The 24,048-nt window shown below is 47.7% G+C and overlaps 1 protein-coding gene across 6 annotated transcripts in view; it reads right to left on the bottom strand.

Moving 5' to 3' along the window:
• PKNOX2 (PBX/knotted 1 homeobox 2) overlaps nt 1–24,048 on the bottom strand; it is an 87,454-nt gene that overhangs the window by 25,115 nt on the left and 38,291 nt on the right. For 3 of the 6 annotated variants that reach the window (XM_065855843.2, XM_071798747.1, XM_071798746.1), the window contains 3 exons: nt 16,042–16,179; nt 15,658–15,743; nt 4,529–4,637 (listed from right to left, as the gene is read on the bottom strand). In XM_065855843.2, coding sequence (XP_065711915.2) covers nt 4,529–4,612 — 84 coding nt within the window. In that variant the 5' untranslated portion in view covers nt 4,613–4,637; nt 15,658–15,743; nt 16,042–16,179. Of the gene's footprint in view, nt 1–4,528; nt 4,638–9,642; nt 9,702–15,657; nt 15,744–16,041; nt 16,180–24,048 lie in introns of all 6 variants that reach the window. The other 3 variants (XM_071798748.1, XM_071798749.1, XM_071798750.1) reach the window with 3 other exon arrangements.

Genomic DNA, 24,048 nt, shown 5'->3' on the forward strand with positions numbered 1-24,048 from the left:
GAGTCATTTTTGCACCGTGAGAATCCAGCCAAAATTTTTGTTTTAATTTCATTTATTTCTATTTTGCTCGTGCCTAAATTATCCAGTTTTCCCCTCAGATCACAACAGCCAGGGCTGGAAATGTCCCGTTATGAGAAATCCTAAACTTGTGGTTATTTGAGTTAAACATTTGTATTTTAGGACGTGAGACGCGTGGGTGCACGTACGGGATTGCAAATATTTAGGGATCATTTTCACTTGAAATTAACAATTGCATTTAACAAATCAGAACGATTTGCAGAGAGGTCCAGTGTACACATCCCTTTATTTTCACAAATCGCCCAAAATCTTGTGGTTTTCACTCAAAATCTCAGTGGAAAATGGACACAAAGGGGCGATTTCACCTCTCTGATGGGGAAATGTTCCCAAAATTCACATTCATGTGTTTTCGCTGGGAAATCTTCAATTTTCACTTGAGCCGGGAGCTAAAAGAAACCTCTGCCTCTTGCAAAATATTATATATATGTTTTATTTTATTTGTTTTATTTAATTTAATAATTGTTTAATTTAATTTGTTTATTTGGTTTATTTAATTTAATTAATTTAATTTAATTATATATATAAATTACTGTGTCCAGTTATATATAAAGAAAATATATTTATAATTTGTCTTATCTATTTATGTAAACATATTTATTTTATATTTATCTATTTTTATACATATTTATATATTTGTGTCTATTTCTATAGAAATAAGATATTTTAATATATATATTATTCCTTTAGTTGTCTCCTATACTTCTATATTTATTTCTGTGGTTATTCATATATAACTACACTGTTTTTTCATATTTATGTATATTTTTATTGTCTTATCTATTTATATAAAAAGATTTATTTGATATTTATCTATTTTTATATATTTGTGTCTATTTCTATAGAAATAAGATATTTTAATATATATGCTATTCCTTTAGCTGTTTAATATACTCCTATATTTATTTCTGTGGTTAATCATATATACTAAACTGTTTTAAAATATTTATATATATTTTAATAGTCGTTGCTATTTTTTAATATTTTTATATATATATATAGAATATCAGGTTCTTGACCTGAAAAATAAAAGTCCATTTCTCGCTTTTAAAGCAAAAAGCTGCACAAACCTGAACCGGTCCCAACCCCTTTTCGCTTCTGAGTTGTTTGACTTTAATAAATCTCTGGCCTGACCTTTTCCTTGCTTGGATTTATTCTCTGTTCTTTTATTTTGTCATCCCCTTTATTGTTCGGAGCTCCCGAGTTTGGCTCCGGCACCTGGAAATCCACCCGTGCTGCTGAGCTGATGACCCTGCGGGTCCCCTTCCCTTCCCCAAAATGAGGGAAAATCTGGGGTTCTGTTGATTGCTGGTGCCCCAGCCCACTGAACCTAAACCAAATCCCCTTTCTCTTTTATCCCCCCCTATTATCTCCCGTAAAAATGACTTCTTTGGTCAGAAAATGGCTTTTGCCCCTTTTTCTCCCTTTTTTTCTCCTTAGGAAATGACTTTCTCTTGGGGGGAAAAGGTTTTTCTCCCTTTTTTCTCCACATTAACTTCCTTGAAAGTGACTTTTTTTGGGGAGAACAGCTTTTTTCCCCTTTTATCTCCATTGAAAATGAATTTTTTTGGGGAAAATTGCTTTTACCCCATTTTTCCTCCCATTTTTCCCTCTGGAAAATGACTTTCATTGGAGGGAAAATGGCTTTTTCCCCTTTTTCCTTTCCATTATCTCCCTTGAAAATACATTTCTTGGGGAAAAATGATTTGGTTTGGGTTTTTTTCCCCTTTTTTTCTCCCTATTTGAAAATTAATTTTTTTTGGGGGGGGAAATGCTTTTTTCCCCCCCATTTTTCTTCCTGTTTTCTTCCTTGAAAACGACCTTTTTGGGGAAAAAGGCTTTTTTCCCCCTTTTTTTCTCCCGATTATGTCCCCCTTTTTAATTTTTTTAACGTTTTTTCTCACCTGTGACTGAAGAAAATAGTAAAAAATAAAGAAAAATCAACCCAAATTGGCAGAAAAATAGGCAAGAGGGTCCCTGATGGGGATGCTGAGAGGGAGAGAGGTAAAAACACAGGAAAAATGCATCAAAAACGCAGCATAAATGCAGCAAAAATTTGCTTTCCAGGGAGCGGGTGGGGATGGGAAAGGAGGAAATTGATGATTTAGATGAGGGCATTGAGACCATCAGCAGCAAATTTGCTGCTGACACCAAGTTGGGAGGGAGCGTGGAGCTCCTGGAAGGCAGGAGGGCTCTGCAGAGGGCTCTGGATAGACTGGAAAAATGGGCCGATTCCAATGGGATGAAGTTCACCAAGGCCAAGTGCCGGGTCCTGCCCTTTGGCCACAACAACCCCTGCAGCGCTCCAGGCTGGCACAGAGTGGCTGGAGAGCAGTCAGGCAGAAAGGGACCTGGGGGGACTCATGGACAGGAAGCTCAACATGAGCCAGCAGTGTGCCCAGGTGGCCAAGAAGGCCAATGGTGTCCTGTCCTGTACCCAAACCAGCGCGGTCAGCAGGACAAGGGCAGTGATCCTTCCCCTGTACCTGCATTTTTTTCCAATGTGTGCAAATTTCCTACCCAAATCCATCCAATTTACCCCCAAATTTCCCATTTTCCCACTTCCACAAACCTACTGCCTTTTTCACACAGAATCACAGCACGGACTGGGTTGGAAAGCCCTCAGAGATCATCCAGTCCAACCCTTGGTCCAACTCCAGTCCATTACCAGATCATGGCACTAAGTGCCATGGCCAATCCCAGTTTAAAACCCTCCATGGCCGGTGAGTCCAGCACCTCCCTGGGCAGCCATTCCAATGCTGACCACTCTCTCTGCACAGAATTGCTTTCGAATCTCCAGCCTCAATTTCCCCTGGCAGAGTTGAAGCCCCTGCCCCCTTGTCCTGTTGCTGAGTGCCTGGGAGAAGAGCCCAATCCCCCCTGGCTAGAACTGCCCTTCAGGTCGTTCTAGAGAGTGCTGAGCTCACCTCTAAGCCTCCTCTGCTCCAGACTGAACAAGCCCAGCTCCCTCAGCCTCTCCCCATAGGGCTTGTGCTCAAGTCCCTTCCCCAGTCTCGTTGCTCTTCTCTGGACCCGCTCCAGCACTTCAATCTCTTTCCTGAGCTGAGGGGCCCAGAACTGAACACAACACTCCAGGTGTGGCCTCCCCAGTGCAGAGCACAGGGGAAGGATCACTGCCCTTGTCCTGCTGACCGCGCTGGTTTGGGTACAGGACAGGACACCATTGGCCTTCTTGGCCACCTGGGCACACTGCTGGCTCATGTTGAGCTTCCTGTCCATCAGTCCCCCCAGGTCCCTTTCTGCCTGACTGGCAACTCTTGGCTGCGGCTTTTCCTCCAAACCCACTAAACTGAAAGAAAAATGCTCCAGCAGCCCCTTGATAGGGAAAAAAACGAGGATTTTGGTCAACAATACTCCCCCAAAATTCAATATATTATGTGGGGGGACAGATAAGCGACAGGAACGGGGCGGGGCGGGGGGGACGTATCCAGAGGATGCTGCAGCAAAAATCGGCAATTTTAAAAATCCCTTAAATTGCCCATTAGGACTCGAACAGCACCGTGTTCCAACAGTGGGGGAGAAAATAATATAACTAAAACTGGGAAGAAAACACCTCTGGGAGCAGCAGAGCGAACGCGGGAATGATGACACAGGAGCTGGACGAGCCATAAAAACCCCACCAAGGGGTCGCTGGCAATGAGCGACCTTTCCCGCCAAAGGAGACGAGCGGAACATTGATTTATTTATTTTGCTGTGCAGAGAACAGGTTTGATTCGGGTGTTTTTTTTACCCTGGTAGGGGAGATTTTCTCGCGCCATGGATTTGCAGTAAATGGAGGAAAAACCTCCAAATTTCCCGGAGGAACCTCCAAATGCGGATTCAGTTCAGTGCTCGATCTGGATCGTCCCCAAAGTGGAAACGTGATGTGGATTTGCCCCAAAAACCATCTCAGGATGGTTTACTATGTGTTTTTTTTCCCCTAAAACAGCTCAGGACTGTCTACAAAATCCCACCTCAACCCCATTAAGATCCTCCAGCAGAGTTTACCTTGGACAAGCTCTTCTTCTTATAATAAATTAACTCCATAATGATGCTCGGAAAAGTTATTCCACCCTTAGAGTAACAGCACAGATGAAATATTTTATTCCCCCCATGACCGGTTGCCAAAAAATGCCGTAAAATAAATTAAAATGCCATTCCAGTCTTCCTATGGCTCAACTCATCCCGGCTGATCCAGACGTTGTGTCTTTCCAGCTCGTTAACCTGCTCCCCACAAAAGCGTCATCGACCCCAAAATAAGCCAGAAAGGAGAAATATGGCTCAAATATCGGAGACTGTGTCAAGAAGGGTTTTAATTTTTGCGAGTCTTTAAAATGAGTTTTGGGGTGAAATACTCTGTAAATGGTCACTATTTAGCAAGGAAGGGTAATTCATGCAGGAGGTGGGGGGCACAAGGAGTCTTGGGGAGCTCACAGGTGTTGGGGACACTCACCTGTGGGGTATCTTGGTAGGGAGGAGGTGGCACCGTCTGGGTGGCCATCATCGTCAGAGCCGGCGCCGGGGAGACATGGTGCATCCTGGGCGGGAGTCACATCGAGAACCTGCGGGCGGGAGAAACGTCACTGGATGGTGAGGGATCTGCACCCTCAAAAATCCCTCAAAAAGAATTAAAAAAGGGACAGCAAGGAGAGGAGACGTTCCTCCCACAGGCATACAGCGCTCCACCACCCAGTCCCTGGAAGAAACCCCAGATGATTTAATGACCCTTCTCATCATTTGACGATTATTGGAGATTTGTGATTTTGGATAAGGAAATTTTCTTTGCCTTTGGCCACCATGGAGTCACATCCCCAAGGACTGCAGCTCAATTCCAAAGGGACATTGTGGGTCACGTTGTCCAACCCAGTTGACTCCTATGTTTGTTGACCAACTCAACTGACTCTAACATGGAGCTGACCAACCCAGATGACTCCAGCATTGAGTTGACCAACCCAATTGACTCCAACATTGAGCTGACCAACCCAGTTGACTCCTATGTTGTGTTGACCAACCCGACTCTAACATTGAGTTGACCAACACAGTTGACTCCTACATTGAGTTTAACAACCAATTTGACTCCTACATTGAGTTGACTAACCCAGTTGACTCCTACACTGAAGTTGACCAACACCACAGCACAGAAATGAGGGAAGAACATTCAAGCCCTTGCTTGATTTCCACCGGGGAGCAAATCCTTCATCCTGTATGGCCGCCTTCGCACCCGGGACTCCGTCTGAGCCATGTCACCCTCAACAACTCTTGAAGTTGCTCTGCCTTCTGTAAATCCATAGTTATTTGGGGGGAAAAATAGACTCTTGTTTTTAGTATCGTCAGGTCCCAAGGGGATGGAGAAAGAAGAGGGGCACCGGGAGGCACAAATCTGTAGAGTAGCTCTTGACTGGATGACCTGGGGGAGGGCAGACCTGGCGACGAAGTAACCAAAAACCAGCCCTTTACCAAAAAATGCCTCTTGTCCTATTATTTCACTGCAGCTGCCCAGTTCCTTCAGAAGGGAAGACAATAATCTTCCTTAAATCCCCAAAGAAACTGTCCTGGGTCCTCTCCGAGGCTCTATATTGAGCCAGCTCACAAAGCCACCTGGGAAATCTCCCCAGAGTCTCCAAAACCACATTTTTTTCCCTGTAATGACTCATTTTTGGAAACGATGACATCTCACCAAAGGTTCACCCATCGTTGCTTTGGGTTCCCCGTGGGCTTCTCATCTGCAGGAGAGCTGGGTGCCATCCCATGTGAAGCAATGTAAAAAATTATATCAAGTCGTCCGATGTTGTGAAGGAATTCAACAAAAAATAGCATCAGCGTTGCTTTTGCCATGAAACGGTCCCGTGTGGGAAGAACTGCGCTCGCACAAGGAATGGGGATACAATGAGCTTGGTAAAAATGAGGCACATCTGGGGCCTTCAGATGAGTTTCCATGGCTGTTTGGGGAAGATTCACAATATGCTCATCTTCTCCGTAAGGTTCACGTTTTCTCAGGGGAAAATTCGCAATATTCTGGTCTTCTCCATGAGGTCCGCAGTTGTTTGGGGGAAGATTCACAATATTCTCATCTTCTCACAGAACCCCAGAGTGTCAGGGGTTGGAAGGGCCCTGGGAAGCTCATCCAGTGCAATCCCCCATGGAGCAGGAACACCCAGCTGAGGTTCCACAGGAAGGGGTCCAGGCGGGTTTGAATGTCTGCAGAGAAGGAGACTCCACAGCCTCCCTGGGCAGCCTGGGCCAGGCTCTGACACCCTCACCCCCAACAAGTTGCTTCTCCTCTTGCAGTGGAACCTCCTGTGTTCCAGTTTGCACCCATTGCCCCTTGTCCTGTCACTGGGTGTCACCCAGAAGAGCCTGGCTCCATCCTCCTGACACTGCCCCTTTCCATACTGATCCCCAGGAATGAGTCCCCCCTCAGTCTCCTCTTCTCCAGCTCCAGAGCCCCAGCTCCCTCAGCCTTTCCTCACACGGGAGATGCTCCACTCCCTTCAGCATCTTGGTGGCTGCGCTGGACTCTCTCCAGCAGTTCCCTGTCCTTCTGGAACTGAGGGGCCACAACTGGACACAATATTCCAGGTGTGGTCTCCCCAGGGCAGAGCAGAGGGGCAGGAGAACCTCTCTGACCTACTGACCACCCCCTTCTAACCCACCCCAGGTCCCATTGGCTTCCTGGCCACAAGGGCCCAGTGCTGGCTCATGGTCACCCTGCTGTCCCCAGGACCCTCAGCTCCCTTTCCCCTATACTACTCCATGAGGTCCATGTTTTTTGGAGGGAAGATTCACATTATTCTGCTCTTCTCTATGAAGTCTGTGGTTATTTTGGGGAAAAATTGCAATATTTTGGTCTTTTCCTCGAGGCTTCAGGCTTTTCAGACACCAAGAGGATAAGCGCCCTGAGCCCAAGTGTTGGGATGAGTGTCGACCACTCCCACTGTTTTGCCTAAATACATTAATTTTTAAATGCTTTTTACTTTGCACTCGTATGGATGTCCCGTGATTTGAGTATTAATTAAGACACCCCAAATCCTGCGCCTTGGGAAGGCGTTGGGCTCCTTGCAGCGCGAAGGATTTTGCATTTATGGGATTAAAACGATGCTTTTCATCTTTTCTTTTTCCCCAACAGCAAAATAGTGGGAGGTGAAATTATCTTCTCCTGAGTGACCTCGCGGCTTAAAACCTTCGGTGTCCGATGTCCAAACTCCGAGCAGCCGCGTCCCTGGGGGAAAATTCCCCAGAAATAGCTGCAGAAAAGCAGAATTCAGCACCATGACGGTCGAGACATCTTGGTGGGAAGCTAAAAAATATAAGAGATCCATATTTTGAGATTAAAAAAGCGGAAAAAAATAAACCCTGCTTGGCATCCATTGTTCACGCCAGGAGGGAACCCACCTCTAGCATGAGGCAATTTGTTGCAGAGTTGGAGCTTTTGGGGCGAATTTATTCCCAGAAGGTGGGAGTCCGGGGTCCGATTTAATCGCCAAATGTTGTACAACTTGCTAAAATCAAGTCGTTCGTTGAGGTTTTATGGGCGTCGATTTGTTTGGAGAATAAGACTTATGGCCAAATGTCAAAAAATCAATAAAAAGGCATAAAAGTGAGAGACAACTGTTGCCAATATCTCAATTCAGCTGCGGGTGTTCTCGACCACGGCATCCAGACAGCGCCAGGAACGGGCAGCATCGCCAAACTCTGCCCAACCCTTGCACATCAGCCCAAGACAATGATCACATCTTGGGCCAAAAGGCAATTGGGGTGGGTTGGGGGCAAAGAAGAGCAGGATTCGGGGGCAACTCTTTGCAGGGAGGTAAGAAACAGCCAGCAATAAAACCCGTAAAAGCGCTTTAATTTCCGGAAGCGGCAGCACTTTCGGTTTTGGCAGCGACCTGAGATCCTAAAGTTCCTTATGAAATAAGACGATTTCAGCTATCGCTGAAATATTGCCATGACGTTGGAAATGTATTTCTCGTGCCTACCTGAACAAGCCGCAGATTTATACGCTGCTTTTTTTTCTTGCTGGCCATCTATTACCTCCTGTTTCAAATGAAAATCATTAAAGACTAAGTTGAGAAGTTGGTTTTTTATTTCAGTGTGGTCACTAAAACATTGAAAAAATCAAAATATTGCAGACAGTCGACCACCCCCCCAGGTGAATACAACCTCCTCGATTAATTCAACAGTCGTAAAACCATGCTGGACGTTGAGCTGAATTTAATGAAGAAAAATAATCACATTGTTGGATGTCACGCCAGTGTTTTCATTGGATAATGCTCATGTTGGCTTTGTAAGGTGCAACTCTTGTTTCCAAACCAATGGAAAACCGGATGACTTTTCTTTTTCTGGCTCATTCAGCAGCTTCTCCCCCACAGCCAAACACACAATTGATAACGGAGGATTCAACGTGAGAAATTCAAAAATCAGCTTTTCAGGCTTTGCTTTTTCTCTCCCCAAAGTTTCAAAATGATTGGAGACACTTGAGGATGCTTCTTCCAGCCACAAGAAGGTATTTTTCTATATTAGGGGAAGACCACATTTTCTAAAAGTTTGGATTTTTTATCTATATATATATATATATATTTTTGGAAGATTTGCAATGAGGCCGCACTGGTTTTGCTCCCTCTCCGAGCTTTTTATGCCGCCGTCTTCACGGCGGGCTCGTCCGCGCCGAACTCGATGATATATTCTTTCATTATATGCATCTATCGAAGGGAAAATGAAGAAATATAGCGGAGGGGGACGGGAGAGGCACCTCGGGAGGACGATACATCTTGCTCTGAAGTGCCGGCGACGACACGTTCACCCTTGGCGGGTGACGCCGAATCTTCACTGGCCATAAAGTGAATAACAGAACATCCTTGAAAGTCTCATTTCTACCCGCCAACCCGCACCCTTTTTTGCTTGTTTAGACCATCACGAAAAAAACCACTCGATGCTATTAAATGGTCAAAAATAGAGAAATATCCTGGTTTTTGTAGACATTCTGGGTCATTTCTCACATTTGAGTGATGCCTCATCTGACGATGCAAATGCGCTAGAAATACCATTGGGTCACTCAATATTTGTGATTTTTAGGAATATTTGGTAGCCAGATTTCCTCTCTGCAGACCCAGGTGGGTTTTTGCACTGGGGGAATCCTTCACTCTTGGCCAAGATGCTCATTCCCCACAGGCCACCCTTTATTTGCGCCCCATTATCGAGTGATTTCTCAATAAAAAAGGACAAATAGAGTCTGTGCTTCTGCTCCAACCCTGGGCTAAAGCAGCTGGAGATCTGATATTTCTGCAGGATAAACCCTGGACTAGAGAAAAAGCCTTTGCTATTTTTCTCCTTAAAAAGCTCTTGGTTGGGATATAAGGGAGAAGGAAACTGTGCCAAATGACGCCAAAAAACTCTCGCCAAGCGCCCGTTGTCCATCGCCGGATGGGACATCTCTCCTGGGTGCTTTTTTTTGCACTTATTTCTTTAATACTTGCATTTATCTCTTTAATATTTGCAAATCTTCCGCGCAAATCCAGCTCCACGGAAGGGGGGGAGCTGCTACAGGGATTTTCGGATGAGAACAATTACCGCTCAGTATTTCTCTCCTCTCCGAAGATACCCATCCCTAAAGGGCTCCAGGGATATCTCTGCAACATAAACACACGAATAAAACCTGCGAGCGCCAGGCAGAGCTTTAGTAGCCAAGGTTAATGTACCTTGAACGGCAGCATTAAACAACTATGTTCTTTTTTTAAGTGGAGAGCTGAGATACCTACCTACATTTTCAAGCCGTGTTTTTCTAGGGGAAGACCATTAAAGCACCTTCCAAAACAAACCAACACAGGGAAACATCAAAGAAGCTTCTTCAAAGCAACCTGAAAATACTCGCGTTTTGTGCCATCCAGTCCCCAGCCCACCAAAAGTTCCCTCAAGAGCAAACTGTGAATTTTTTTGGAGGGCAAACTGTGAAGCTTTGAAGTGAATCACAGCCCAAGAGCCCCAGAGAAGCACAAACTTCTTGCCAGACGTGGATCGTCCAGGAAAAGTCGCCGACTGCCTTGAGAGCGATTGCAAAAAATAAGGAGAGGATTAATTTTCCAACAGTTCTTGGCTGTGAGCAATGAACTGCGAATAATTTCCGATGAATGTATTTCAAGCCTTGCCTTGCGCGCTTCGTTTTCCATCACAACGCGCTAACCCGGTGAGAGAGGAATTGCTGAGCACCTGCGTTTCCATGATGCAAACACCAAATCTCAGTCCCGCAACGGGAAGGTCCTGACCCAAACGTCCCAGCCAGGAGCGTCTTGCAGGACAAAGAAGATGACGGTGAATAAATTTTGGGTGACGAATTTTGGAGAGATGGGCTGGAAGAAGCTGGAAGAAGTGGCTTAAATTATGGTCAATGAACAAGGTGCTGGGAAAATGGGGGATTTGTCGCTTTTGCACCTTTTCTGTGCCACCGGCAAATGCAACATCGAAGTTGTTGCTTCAAGGATGGGCAGATGAGAAGGAACACGCTCAAATAAAGTCCCGCTCAGCAAAAATTTGACCATCGGTGACATTTTTCACCGCAAATTGACAACTGCAGAGCTTCAGCAATTTTTGGCCAGCACAAAACTGCAAAATCCACCCACAGCCTCCCCATAGTCAAATGCCAACGATTCCAGCAAAGAATCCACCACAAACCACATGAGGACATAACAAGATGGATGGATGATGGCAGAGCGGTGGACGTGATCTCCCTTGACTTGAGTGAGGCATTGGACACAGTCTGCACAGCATCCTCACAGCTGAACTGAGGAGTGCGGTCTGGATGAGCGGGCAGTGAGGTGACTGCGAACTGGCTGAAGGGAAGAAGCCAGAGAGTCGTGGTCAATGGGCAGAGTCCAGTTGAGGCCTGGATCCAGTGCAGAGCCTCAGGGGGCAGTGCTGGGGCCGGGATTATTTAATATATTCATCAGTGATTTGGACAAGGGAGGTTGTGGAGTCTCCTTCTCTGCAGACATTCAAACCCGCCTGGACCCCTTCCTGTGGAACCTCAGCTGGGTGTTCCTGCTCCATGGGGGATTGCACTGGATGAGCTTTCCAGGGCCCTTCCAACCCCTGACATCCTGGGATTCTGTGACTTTTTGCAGCCCATGAACACCCCAGGAGCAACGCCAACATTTTTAATAATGCCTTTTTGGGGTGTTTATTTCGCAAATCAGAACCCTCCAACTTCACGCAAATCTCCCAACACCTCCACAAGTAACCGCCCTGGGTGAACACAAACGGCAATCTGATTTTTCTTGTACAAATTGGGCTAAAACCAGCAGAACCAAAGATTTCCCCACCAGTGGGAAAGCCTCGAAAACAGAGCAATGCCATCGCGCACCTAATAAAACCCTCTCCTCCCTTAAATCTGCCTTGTTTCTTCCAACATCCTGCTAACACACTCGCAAATTTTCCCTTTGGGAGAGGGAACAAAATCCCTGCGGAGCTGCTGTTCTTCTCTTTCCCATATGGCAGATAAATCAGAGCTCCTGACTCGCCGCGTTTCCACTTCACATTCCCCTCTATGGCTCCTCCCGCGTGGAAACGGGGCTGAATTTCCTTTTCAAATGCAAGATACCCACCGAGAAATTACTCTACTAACCAGAAAATAAGAAGAGTCCGGTTTTCCTCAAGTCTCACCACCATCGGCGGACTTGTCCCCATGCAAGCGCTGAGCCAAGACACCAAAGACTGCGCCGGGAGCTGCTCCATTAATTGCCTCCATTTAAACATCTTTCATTTGCCCATTCGAAAGCAATTTTTTTGCCATTTTTCCAGCCTTGCTGACACAAGAGAGGTTGGAGCCGCAACGCGGTGATTTATACAACCTCCAGCTAGCTAAGCAGCTACAAATAGTTCTGAACTCCTTTAATTACGCTTAATTACACTGTCTTCTCCATTTCCTCCGAATGGTAGACTCTGAACTCAGTGCAATGAGGAAAATGAGGACAAGAAAGGTCCAGGAAGTGTTCATGGTGTGAGACAAACGTACTAAATCATTTTTGCGACTTTTTTTGCACGGTGACACAAGGTGCGGTGAAGGTGCAACGCTGTGAATGTCCCGGAAAACAGAGGGACCTCTGTGCAAGGTGGAAGAGGCCACGGAAAACCAAGTTATTTCTCAGGAGAGGGAATTTCTGTCATTAACCACTTAGAACAAGGCCAACCTTTGGTGCGCACTCCTCGTCACATCTTTCTGGGCCTTTAGTGGGACTCATCTGGCACAGTTTGGGTTCAGTCCCACAAAAATACTGATGGGCCAAAGGGAATTAAGGAGCTTCTCCCGAGAAAAGGGTCCTTGTGGTGACCCCAAGCTCCCACAAACCCACCCGAGAAATGATTTCCAGGTGAGCTGAACCTGCAGCCTTCTGGTGAAACCAGACTAATGAAATCCAGCCACTTCATCACATCCTTAATCCTGGTTTTATTCGGTCGAGGGAAGGACAGCGGCAAGAATTGGGGCTGAAAGGGCAGCCCGGGGAAAATAATCCTGCCGGTATTGGCTGCTGGTTATTAAAAGGGACTTTCAGAGGAGGTGAGACTCAAAGAAAAGACTCAAAAATCAAATGAAACCTTCAGGTTTTCCCCTGAGATGCCCCCACTCTAAAAATCACCGGTTTAAGAAGAAATCATGCACTATTTTCAGGGTATTTCACAGTATCGCAGAATCACAGTATGTTTGGGATTGGAAGGGCCCTGGAAAGCTCATCCAGTGCAATCCCCCATGGAGCAGGAACACCCAGCTGAGGTTCCACAGGAAGGGGTCCAGGCGGGTTTGAATGTCTGCAGAGAAGGAGACTCCACAGCCTCCCTGGGCAGCCTGGGCCAGGCTCTGACACCCTCACTGAGAAAAAGTTTCTGCTCAAGTTTAAGTGGAACCTCTTGTGTTCCAGCTTGATCCCATTGCCCCTTGTCCTATCATTGTTTGCCACCGAGAAGAGCCTGGCTCCATCCTCCTGACACTGCCCCTTTCCATATTGATCCGCAGGAATGAGTCCCCCCCAGTCTCCTCTTCTCCAGCTCCAGAGCCCCAGCTCCCTCAGCCTTTCCTCACACGGGAGATGCTCCACTCCCTCCAGCACCTTGGTGGCTGCGCTGGACTCTCTGCAGCAGTTCCCTGTCCTTCTGGAGCTGAGGGGCCACAACTGGACACAATATTCCAGGTGTGGTCTCCCCAGGGCAGAGCAGAGGGGCAGGAGAACCTCTCTGACCTACTGACCACCCCCTTCTAACCCACCCCAGGTCCCATTGGCTTCCTGGCCACAAGGGCCCAGTGCTGGCTCATGGTCACCCTGCTGTCCCCAGGACCCCCAGCTCCCTTTCCCCTACACTGTTCTCCAACAGCTCATTCCCCAACTTACACTGGAACCTGGGGTTGTTCCTGCCCAGATGCAGGACTCTACACTTCCCTTGATCAGGTTATTCCCCGCCCAGCTCTCCAGCCTGTCCAGGTCCCGCACAAATTAAAGGAGGTACCTCCCTTTTTGTGACTGGAGATTTCTCTCCAGGGGGAGAAAGCTGCAGCCAACAGGGTTTTATTTGCTTTGTCACCTGCGGGTTTGGCACAGATCGAGCACATTTGTCACTCCGTCAAGCCCTAATTTTAGTGCTCGGGGTTGACTGAAGGACTGTGAGACCCTTGGATTCCCGTACGTCTTATTTTAAGCGCCACGTTGCCGTTATTTTTAGCCGGCGACCGTTTCTCCACATCCTACTGCTGTGCCAAAATTCTGCAGAGATAACAGCCCATATTTCAGGGTATTTGTACAAAAATATATCTGTGTTTTGCTCCAGGCCGGCTGCGGCCTGTTGGGCTCATAACAACGTGTTTGCGACACTTGAGCTTTAAATCAGGATTCCCTGCACAGCCTGATTTCCAAAACACAAAGCAAAATACAGCAAAAAACTCTAATTTCCCCGCTAAATGCTCACTGCATTTAAAAAAGAGGTGATCGAAGTTAGTGTCCTGGATTTGTTAAAAACAAGACCGGTTCTCTTTTAGTGATTTTTCTTTCAGCTCAGTTCTTCTACGTGGTTGCACTTTTCTGAGTTTTAGCTACATATTTTCCCTCGGATGCTGCACTCGGTGCTGATAAGAGACCAACGGAATGCTGCAAAGCTCGTGTTTAGATTTATTACTATCGTAGCCAAGAAAGACTGATAAGTTTTCCCACGTTCCGTTGTGAGAGGAGCGTGCTTGAGGAGGGGTGGATGGAACCAGCGACTAGAACTGACCAACTAAGTATTCCATCCCATAATCGTCATACCCCTATACAAGAGGGTGATCACGAGGGTCACTCTCCCTTCGACCATGGCCGGCATCTGGAGAGGACCCTGTCTGTCTGTCTGTCTGTGATCCACAGGCCTCAGGCCCTGCATTCTGCAACCAGGTTCTGGTTTGCTGTGCAGTCCCGCCCGTGACTTCTGGGGCCTGAGCTGCAGCTGCTGGAGCCGCCAGCCCCGCACACCCAGCACTCTAGGTTCCACTGTAAGTTGGGGAATGAGCTATTAGAGAGCAGTGTAGGGAAAGGGAGCTGGGGGTCCTGGGGACAGCAGGGTGACCATGAGCCAGCACTGGGCCCTTGTGGCCAGGAAGCCAATGGGACCTGGGGTGGGTTAGAAGGGGGTGGTCAGTAGGTCAGAGAGGTTCTCCTGCCCCTCTGCTCTGCCCTGGGGAGACCACACCTGGAATATTGTGTCCAGTTGTGGCCCCTCAGCTCCAGAAGGACAGGGAACTGCTGCAGAGAGTCCAGCGCAGCCACCAAGATGCTGAAGGGAGTGGAGCATCTCCCGTGTGAGGAAAGGCTGAGGGAGCTGGGGCTCTGGAGCTGGAGAAGAGGAGACTGAGGGGGGACTCATTCCTGGGGATCAATATGGAAAGGGGCAGTGTCAGGAGGATGGAGCCAGGCTCTTCTGGGTGACACCCAGTGACAGGACAAGGGGCAATGGGTGCAAACTGGAACACAGGAGGTTCCACTGCAAGAGGAGAAGCAACTTGTTGGGGGTGAGGGTGTCAGAGCCTGGCCCAGGCTGCCCAGGGAGGTTGTGGAGTCTCCTTCTCTGCAGACATTCAAACCCGCCTGGACCCCTTCCTGTGGAACCTCAGCTGGGTGTTCCTGCTCCATGGGGGATTGCACTGGATGAGCTTTCCAGGGCCCTTCAACCCCTCACACTCTGGGATTCTGTGATTCTGTGATTCCTGCTGCTGGACTGACGCCAACTCCACATCGAGCATTCCAGATTGGTTTTGTATATTTTGTATATATATTCTCTATTTATTAGTAGCATTGAAGTCTAAGTCTCTCTTCCTTTCCCCTTATCTTTCCAATCATCTTTCCGATCTAAAGGAAGGGGTGGAGGGAGGTAAAGGGGATAACAGGGAGTGACTGCCACAGTTTACTGCCACCTTGACTTAAACCTTGACAGTTAGGCATCACCAAAAAGAGCACAAATCCCCCCATATAAAGCGCCACCAATGTCGTGACTCACCACATCTCACTCGATTAATAAATAGAATTACCTATTTAATAAATATAGTTGCCCGATGAATACGAAGCGAAGCAGCCTTACCGTTTGGGGAGCGCTCAGGGAGCCGCTGCCTGGCAAACGTCCGCCTGACGCCCCAAAAATGAGATTTTCTGTGTGGGGATCACGACCTGGGAAAGCAAAGGGTGAAATATTTGAAAATGGGAAGGAAATGATGAAAGGAGAAGGGGGAATATTAAGCTTTTTGCACTAGGGAAGGTTTTTTTGGCCGCGTCGGCAAAGCCATGGTGGGTATGTCCGCTCTGAACGCACTATTTTTTGGAGGATAGGGGGGAAAATAGGAGGAATAAGTGGGAACATCCCCTTGGGGGTCGAAGAGTTTGATCAGACCTCCAGGGTTTTGTACAGGAAGGTCTGAAAATCTCCAAGCAAGGATAAAAAATAAATCAGATGTTTTAAAGTTCGAACCAAGAGGTGTCCGGAAAACGACGGCGCGTTCGCTGCCGGTCTGGCCGTGATGGACGACGGGGATCGCCGTCCCGTCCTGCCCTTCTCGGCAAATCCCTGGCACGGGGTCTCACTGCAGGTTAGCGGTGCAATCCGGGGCTGAAATGGAGCAAAAAAGGGGGGCAAGGAATAAAACAGCATCGCCGGCAGCCATGGCCCCGTTTCACACCAACTGTCACCGTCCCCCTGGTTAATTATAATCTTCACTTGAGTGTAAATGCGCTTTGAAAGTGGGGAAGAGCTGTGAATTCAAAACCAGGTGAGCTCCCGGTCATAAGTTAATAAGGGAAAGTCCGCGCAGGTGCTGGAGACGATGCTGCATCTCCCAAGGATGTGGGTTTATGGAGGATTTTGAGACACATCTGGTGGAAAAACAAAGACGGGCTGAGCACCAACCAGCACGTGGGGGTGGGTTGGGTGTGAATGCAAAAAAAAGGGGTAAAAGAGAGAAAAATCCCCTGGATCTCTGAATATACACCAGCTCTAGCCACCCCTTGTCTCCAATATATGTCTGATAAATATTGCTCGATACACATCCCCTCTAGGTGATATACATCCCCTCTAGGTGATAAATATCACCCGAGATCTCCAATATATGTCTGGACATATATTACCTGGAAGAGAGTTGCTCAGATCTCAAATATATGTCTATGTATGTCCCTTGATACAAAGAATCTCCACGGAGCTCCTTAGATCTCCAATATAGATCTGATATACATCCCTTGATACCCATCACCTCTAGAGAGCTCCTCGCATCGTCCACATATATCCAATATACTGACCTTGACATGTATCACCTGGCACAGAGCTCCTCAGATTGCTGATATATGTCACCTCTCTCTCTCTCTGTGTATACATATATGTATGTATACACACCTTGATCTATTTGGCTGCTCATATTGGAATATACATCTAAAATACGCACTGAGGCCGCACGGGACACGCACAAGAATAATTTTCCATGGTTTTAATTCCATCCCAAAGCCCGTGCGACACCAACACTGACGTTCTCGTGCCCTCACAGCCTGGATCCATCGGCCCAGCCAGGAATACAGGTCCAAAAGTGGCCTTTTTGGAAACCTGGACGTCACCGAGGCCACTGCCCAATGCGATATAGGGAAGTGACTGGGTGATTTGGGGGCAAAACAGTGCAGAAACCCGCAAACCTGGAAAATTTGGTGAAAAGGGCAAGAAGTCAAGATTCCACGTGAGTTCTCAAGCAAATGTGGGTCCTGCTGAGAGTTTTAGAGCCCAAATCTGGGTTCTGCCAAATCACAAAATCACAGCATGGACTGGGTTGGAAAAGCCCTCAGAGCTCATCCAGTCCAACCCTTGGTCCAACTCCAGTCCATTACCAGATCATGGCACTAAGTGCCAGGTCCAATCCCAGTTTAAAACCCTCCAGGGCCGGTGAGTCCAGCACCTCCCTGGGCAGCCATTCCAATGCTGACCACTCTCTCTGCACAGAATTGCTTTCGAATCTCCAGCCTCAATTTCCCCTGGCAGAGTTGCAGCCCCTGCCCCCTTGTCCTGTTGCTGAGTGCCTGGGAGAAGAGCCCAATCCCCCCTGGCTAGAACTGCCCTTCAGGTCGTTCTAGAGAGTGCTGAGCTCACCTCTAAGCCTCCTCTGCTCCAGACTGAACAAGCCCAGCTCCCTCAGCCTCTCCCCATAGGGCTTGTGCTCAAGTCCCTTCCCCAGTCTTGTTGCTCTTCTCTGGACCCGCTCCAGCACTTCAATCTCTTTCCTGAGCTGAGGGGCCCAGAACTGAACACAACACTCCAGGTGTGGCCTCCCCAGTGCAGAGCACAGGGGCAGGATCACTGCCCTTGTCCTGCTGACCACGCTGGTTTGGATACAGAAATGCTTAGAAGGGTCTTGAGTCCAAAACTCTTCCACCGCAACAGCAGCTGAAATATCATTAAACGTATTTATGATCAGGAACAAAAAACCCTACGGGCTCGTGTCACGGAGGAACTGATGCCAGATCCACATCGAGAACCTAGGACTTGATTTGCATTGGATTTGGCCGGACAACGTGATGAAAAACTCGTGTTTCACAGCAAACCTTCTGTCCTGTTGAGACTTCATTCTGTCTCGTGGGAGACTTTGGTAATATTGGCTCATCGTGTGAGCAAAACATGGGGAGAGGAGGAAAAGGAGCAGGTAAGGAGCTCCGGGAGAGCCATCTCCATCCTTGGAGGTGATCGGGGCCGCAACCTTTAGGACAGAAATAGACGTTTGTGCAGCTTCTGCGTCAAAGATGCCACTTCGTCCCTATCACAAAAAGCACCAAGAGCCGACCCCACCGGGGACATCTCCCCAAATGCTCTTGCAGAGGGTTTTTTTGAGCCAGAACACACTTTTTAGAGACTTCAAAAGGCGTCCTTTGAAGTGGAGCGGAGGCCTTTGAAGTCTTCCCGATGCGAACGGGAGCGGAGGAGACGCCTCCTCCGAGATGCTCGACCGCGGGCGACACGAGATACGGGGCGTCCCATGGAGGGTCGTCAAGGAGACGCGGTTAACGAGAAGCCATCAGTCCCCCCAAAATACCATAATGAACCCCCCAGAATGCCCTAACGAATCCCCCAAAACGCCCTAAATCCTCATCTACTTGACCTGCGAAACACCCAACGGCTGAGACGGGAACCAGCGTCCTGGGATGTTGGAAAAAGCCAAGGGCATCCCCGTTAATAAAGATTTAATTAAGTGTAAGGGAATGCTAATAAAGCTGACATTTAGCCAAAGAAAATCCAGGATTTTTGCAAAAATAGTCTTGGATTTTACAGCAAGGCGGCTTCTCCTGGCGTTTCCAAGGTGAGCAGATCATGATGCTTCCACCCTCGTATCGATGCCAGTTAATTGTGACTATCATTTTTTAATAAGTTTAACACCAGCTCCTCTGCCTTAAGTGGATCAAACGAACGGTGAAATCCCTACCAGCGCCGCTGGGGTTTGCTGGATTATTTGTACACCCCACATTACGCCCCGGAGCAAGTTGTGCTGGTACCAAACTACACACCCCTGGAGAAAACCAAAGAAAAATGGGCGAAAATAGCACAAATCAGAGCTCAAATTTCAGTTTAACTCCCTCAGGAGCGCCAAGGGGTGATGGTGACTTTGGCAACACCTGCTGTCATCAGCAATGAGGACGACTGGGATGAAAACCTCGCATTTTGGGTTTTTTTCCCCATTTTTTGTAGCATCTCCAGCCTCTGAAAGGGTCGGAGCTGGATTTTGGGGACGCTCGAAGGCGCAAAGAGCAAAATGGGATTTTCATCCTTCTGCACCCCCAGTTTAAACTTCACTCTGAGAGGGGGAAAAGATTAAAGACGTGTCCACACACCCCGAAATTTCCATATTTATCCGCCCATAAATAATGGAATGCCCGAGCGCCGGCGGAAGCAGCACCACGCGGTTCGGCCTCGGGCAGGATGGGGGAAATTCGGTACCCGCCAGGTCTGGAGCGGTGGGATTAATAACACATCAATTTTAATGGAGGATGGGTTGTGGTGGTTTTTTTTTTTCCCTTTTCTTCCCTTTTTTTTCTGCTGCACAAACAGCAAAGTGAATGTTTGAGCATCTCGGCAGGGGGTTAATGAGGACTCTGATTAGTTATTCAGATTTGTGCTGCCTCGGATGGGGGAAGAACAGGAGAGGGTTTGCAGAAAACGCTCTTAAAGAGGAGGCGCTCGGTTTCGCGGGTCAGGATTCGGGGGCTCGTGCCAGAAGGATCCCCCAAACCAAAGCCCCAGTGCCAATTTTGGGGCGGAAAATCACCTTTTTCCGTCATTTTGGGGAGGTGGGGGATGCAAAAAGTGGCTGCGTGTTGGACCACGCTGGTTCCTCTAAGGGCTCGAGGGGAACAAGTTGGATTTGTGGGGGTTTTTTGCGCATGAAAATCAATTTATTGTCAAATTTGTGTGTGATTATGATCAGAGGTAGATTACAAAATATGAAAGATGAATGGTTGCAAGGACGCACGGCTGCACGGATGGAAGGAAGGAAGGACAGACGGACAATCCCATACGACGTCAATGGGCTGCAAAAAATGCGACATCTTCCACGGTTGCATAATTTAGGCATCACGCCATAAAAATCTAATAAAACCCTTGATGTCCTCGCACAAATACAAGGAGCTCAACTCTGTGCTCCTTGGCCCAAAAATATTTGATGAACGTCAGCGCTTTATTTCGAGTTGGGTCCAGAGACCTGGTTGCCTCTTGCTTTGAGCATCACTCAACGCTCAACAGGGTTTTTTTGGGGCTAAACTGCCCGATATTGTGTCAGAATCCCAAAATAAAGACAAGCTGGAATCCTCCATTGGATTTTGGGTTCTCCAGCCCAAACAGGCTCTTTTCCCGCCTCCACGTGCGTCGTCTCTGATTTTTAAACGGCGCGTTAATTGTTTGGAATTAACAGCTCCAGCTGGAGGAGCAAACAAGCAATTTGCAGCCTTAAGATAACACCCAACTTATCTCAAGTGATTTAAGTTGGGTTTCTTGTTGGTTTGGGGTTTTTTTGGAGGGGAAATCTTGCCGTTCTGTTTGCAAATGAATCGGTCAGATCTGGGCTAAAATCACATCGGGAGGAGCCGGGATGGTAGGACAAGAAAAAGAAAGAAGAAATCACTTTAGTTGCCATTTAATTCAGCTTAATTTCAGATGGGGAAATATAATCCGGCCCCAAGGATTGCAGTAGGGCTCATAAATATTTTCTCCCTAATACACTTTAAAAATTATGTTTACAATTTGTTTCAAAATATTTCCATCTTTATCCCTTTGCTCCCTCTCATCTTTTTTCCTTTTCTCTTTTCATTTGCTGCTACATAGATGAGAACAAAAGACAACAACTATTAGTTTACAACTCTGGATCTTCAACACGGGAATTGTTTCTTAAAAAACTGGCATTTTCACCACTTTAAATCCTTTCTAATATCACCCAAGAAGCAAAGTCCACCCTCATCTCCCCACCCCGTCATCCCCGGTTTCAAGAGTAACAAACGGCGCTGGCAGTGAAAAGGACTCGAGAAAAACATTATTTCTCCCCTGAGAATGAATTAACGGCTTTGGAAAAGGTTTTTGCGATTAGGAATAAGCGTTCGGCACCAGATTGAGTGGAAACTCCTCTTGTCACCCCAGCCAAGGTTGAGTCGGGAGTCAACGTCCGTTGAGCCCCAACTTCTTTCCCAGAGCGTCAAGGTTGGTCCCATTGGGTGACGGGTGTTGTTGGTGGAGTCGTGGTCCCCACCGGCGTCTTCTGCTGAAGTCGCACCAGTTCGTCTCCGTTTTACAGGGCAAAGGGGGTTAATTGTTCCCCAAAGACACCAAGAAGGCATCGAAACACAATGACGCGTCTTCCTCCACCCTCCGCCATCCAGACCAACCTTGAAGGTCACGGCCAACGCTGCTGGGACACAGGAGCCTCGGAACCCGGGCCCCCCCAGGACAACAACCACGTACCAAGTGCCGGGAGATGCGATAAATCACTCGGGCACCTTCCCCGGGCACCGCAGCCCTCGCTAAAACCCCAAATGGAAGGGAGGCAGCTCGACACCGCGCGATTCCCTGCGCACCGTTAGGCAGATTAATCCTTCTTGATGGAGAATTACAATTAGGGCTCCGTCGTGAGAAGAGATCAGCAATCAGATACCTTATCAAATGCCACCTCAATTATTCAAATAATCCCCGGCTCTTCGATTTGGGTGCTGCTGAGGGAAAAGGGTCCGATTAATGCGCTGCCACTTCCCCAGCACGTCCCACACCCTCAACTTCACGTCTGATTACGGAATTTGCATTCAATTTAATTTTTTCTTTTCCAGCTGGAGTAAATGAATAATCCGAGTACCTACCCCAGCCTTAATTACATTTGTTAAATTAAAAACCTGGGATGTGAGACATTTAAATGCGTGCAGCTCCGCGGCCAAACCCGCACGTTCAACCTGCCGCCTCCTGCTCCAATTTCTTTCCCTTCCCCGCAGCCGAGCATCAAAGAAATAGCGGCGAGAAAACAAAAACTCTTTCTAAACACCGAAACAATAGATGATCTTTTGACATTTCCAGCGCTGTTTGCAGGGGAACGAGATAAAACGTAATAAATTCAGATAGTTCTCTGTGTTTCTTGGCTCCAGCAGCTCAAATTTCCATCTCTTTATGCAGGAGTCCTGGGGAGCAGAAATCCTTGATAATACCAAACAATTCGACACTTTATTTTCTCTTTACTCGGCACCGCGCGAAACGGCGGCTTCAAGCTGCCGGCTGCTGGGAGCGAAACCAGATGCCACGTCCTTTTTCCATATGGGAACAGAAATTGGCCCCTCGGTCGCAGCCCCCCCGGCCCCGGCGTTGCGACCGGCACGCGGCAAAACCTCTTCCCAACGGCAAAATACAGATACTGCGATGGTTTAATTGTAAATTATTCCAGGTTCAGGTTGTCAGTACCATCATTCCCAGAGAAAAACAGGGAAGATTTGCCCCCCGGACTGCAAGATTTCTTAATTTTTCAATGCAAAGGTAAAGAGGGAGGTGGAAATAAAACTGTGGAACTTGGTAAATCCCTCTTCTTTTGAAGAAGATCAAACTTAAAAGGTTGGAATTAATAGGTGGACTCAAGGCATTGGAAAGAAAAGTGTCCAAATAATTAAAGAACAATTAGACGTAAATGGAAGATTAAGCATTTCCAGCTCTGGTCACTTTTAGGAGCAACACTCCATATATTGTGTGATGGGAAATGTCAAAGGAATGTATTTGGGTGTTAATCTTGATGTCGGCAATAATGAAAACATTGAGGAAAGTCTGTTCTTAGACCGAATTAAATAACCGACATGTGAGCGAGCGCAACCATAATAATCCCCCAGGCTGGGCCTTGCAAGACGGGTAATAAAACGTGGCTAAAAATATTCCGGGAAGCCGCGCTGGGGTGAAGTGAGACAGGTGAGAGCGGCGCTGAAAATAGCTTTTCCTTCTGCTCCCAGCGTGTGCCCGGCTCCGGAGACATTTCTGCACCGCGGGGAGGCTGGGTTTGAACTCCCCACCCCCAGAAGTCCCCCGGGAGGGGTTTAACAGAGCGTCCCTCCGGCCATCGGATAAAACACCGCGGCTCTGTGCGGTCTGAGGGACGCCGCGGTTCCTCGGCCTTTCTCCGGCTTTGTTTTGAGTTAACGGTTCCGGTGCCGGAGGAGAAAACACCATATTTTAACAATGGGGTCCCCGGCGAGGCGGTTTAAAAATTAATTAGTGTCATGCGATGTCTTACCGATGAACAGTCATTTTAGATTTTGGATCTGCTTCAGCACCTTCTACCCCTTCTATGGTCTTCCCAGCCAACTGGTACCCAAGCAATTGTTGCCCGTGTCTCCTGGTAATACCCAATTTGAAACCAAACATCTCCACCACGTGTTTTTTGTGGGGTTTTTAAATAAATTAAGGTCATGGTTGCAGAGCTGTGGTCAGAAAGGAGGAACCCGCTCTGCTCATGGAGCAGTTCCCAGCATCCCAAAAGTGCCGGCATCCAAGAGCATGAGCTTGGGTAGAGCCCTCGTGGTTCCTGTGGAGAAGAGTGTGGAGAAGGTTGTGGGTCCTGGCTTTGTTCAGGACAGGGGTTCTCCATGGGTGGAGATCCTGAGGATGGAGAACCTTCATAGATGGAGATCCCCCAGCTATGAGGACGGAGAATTTTCAAGGATGGAGATCCCCCAACTACAACGATGAAGAATCTCTGAGGATGGAGATCCCTCGTAACCAATGACACCAAACCCAAGGATTCAGATTCCCTCCAAAACCCCAGGAAAGAGATGTCCATAATCCAAAGAAGGAGACCTTTCAGCTCTGGAGCTGAAGATGCTCAGCCTCATGGATGGAGCTCCACAAAACAGAAGGGTGAAGATCCTCTTAATACCAAGTGTGGGAATCCTGTCAACCACAAGGACAGGGATCCCACAACTGGAGATCTCCAAAACCCAAGGAAGGAGA

This window comes from Patagioenas fasciata, chromosome 24 (assembly GCF_037038585.1).
Source record: "Patagioenas fasciata isolate bPatFas1 chromosome 24, bPatFas1.hap1, whole genome shotgun sequence".
Lineage (NCBI taxonomy): Eukaryota > Metazoa > Chordata > Aves > Columbiformes > Columbidae > Patagioenas > Patagioenas fasciata.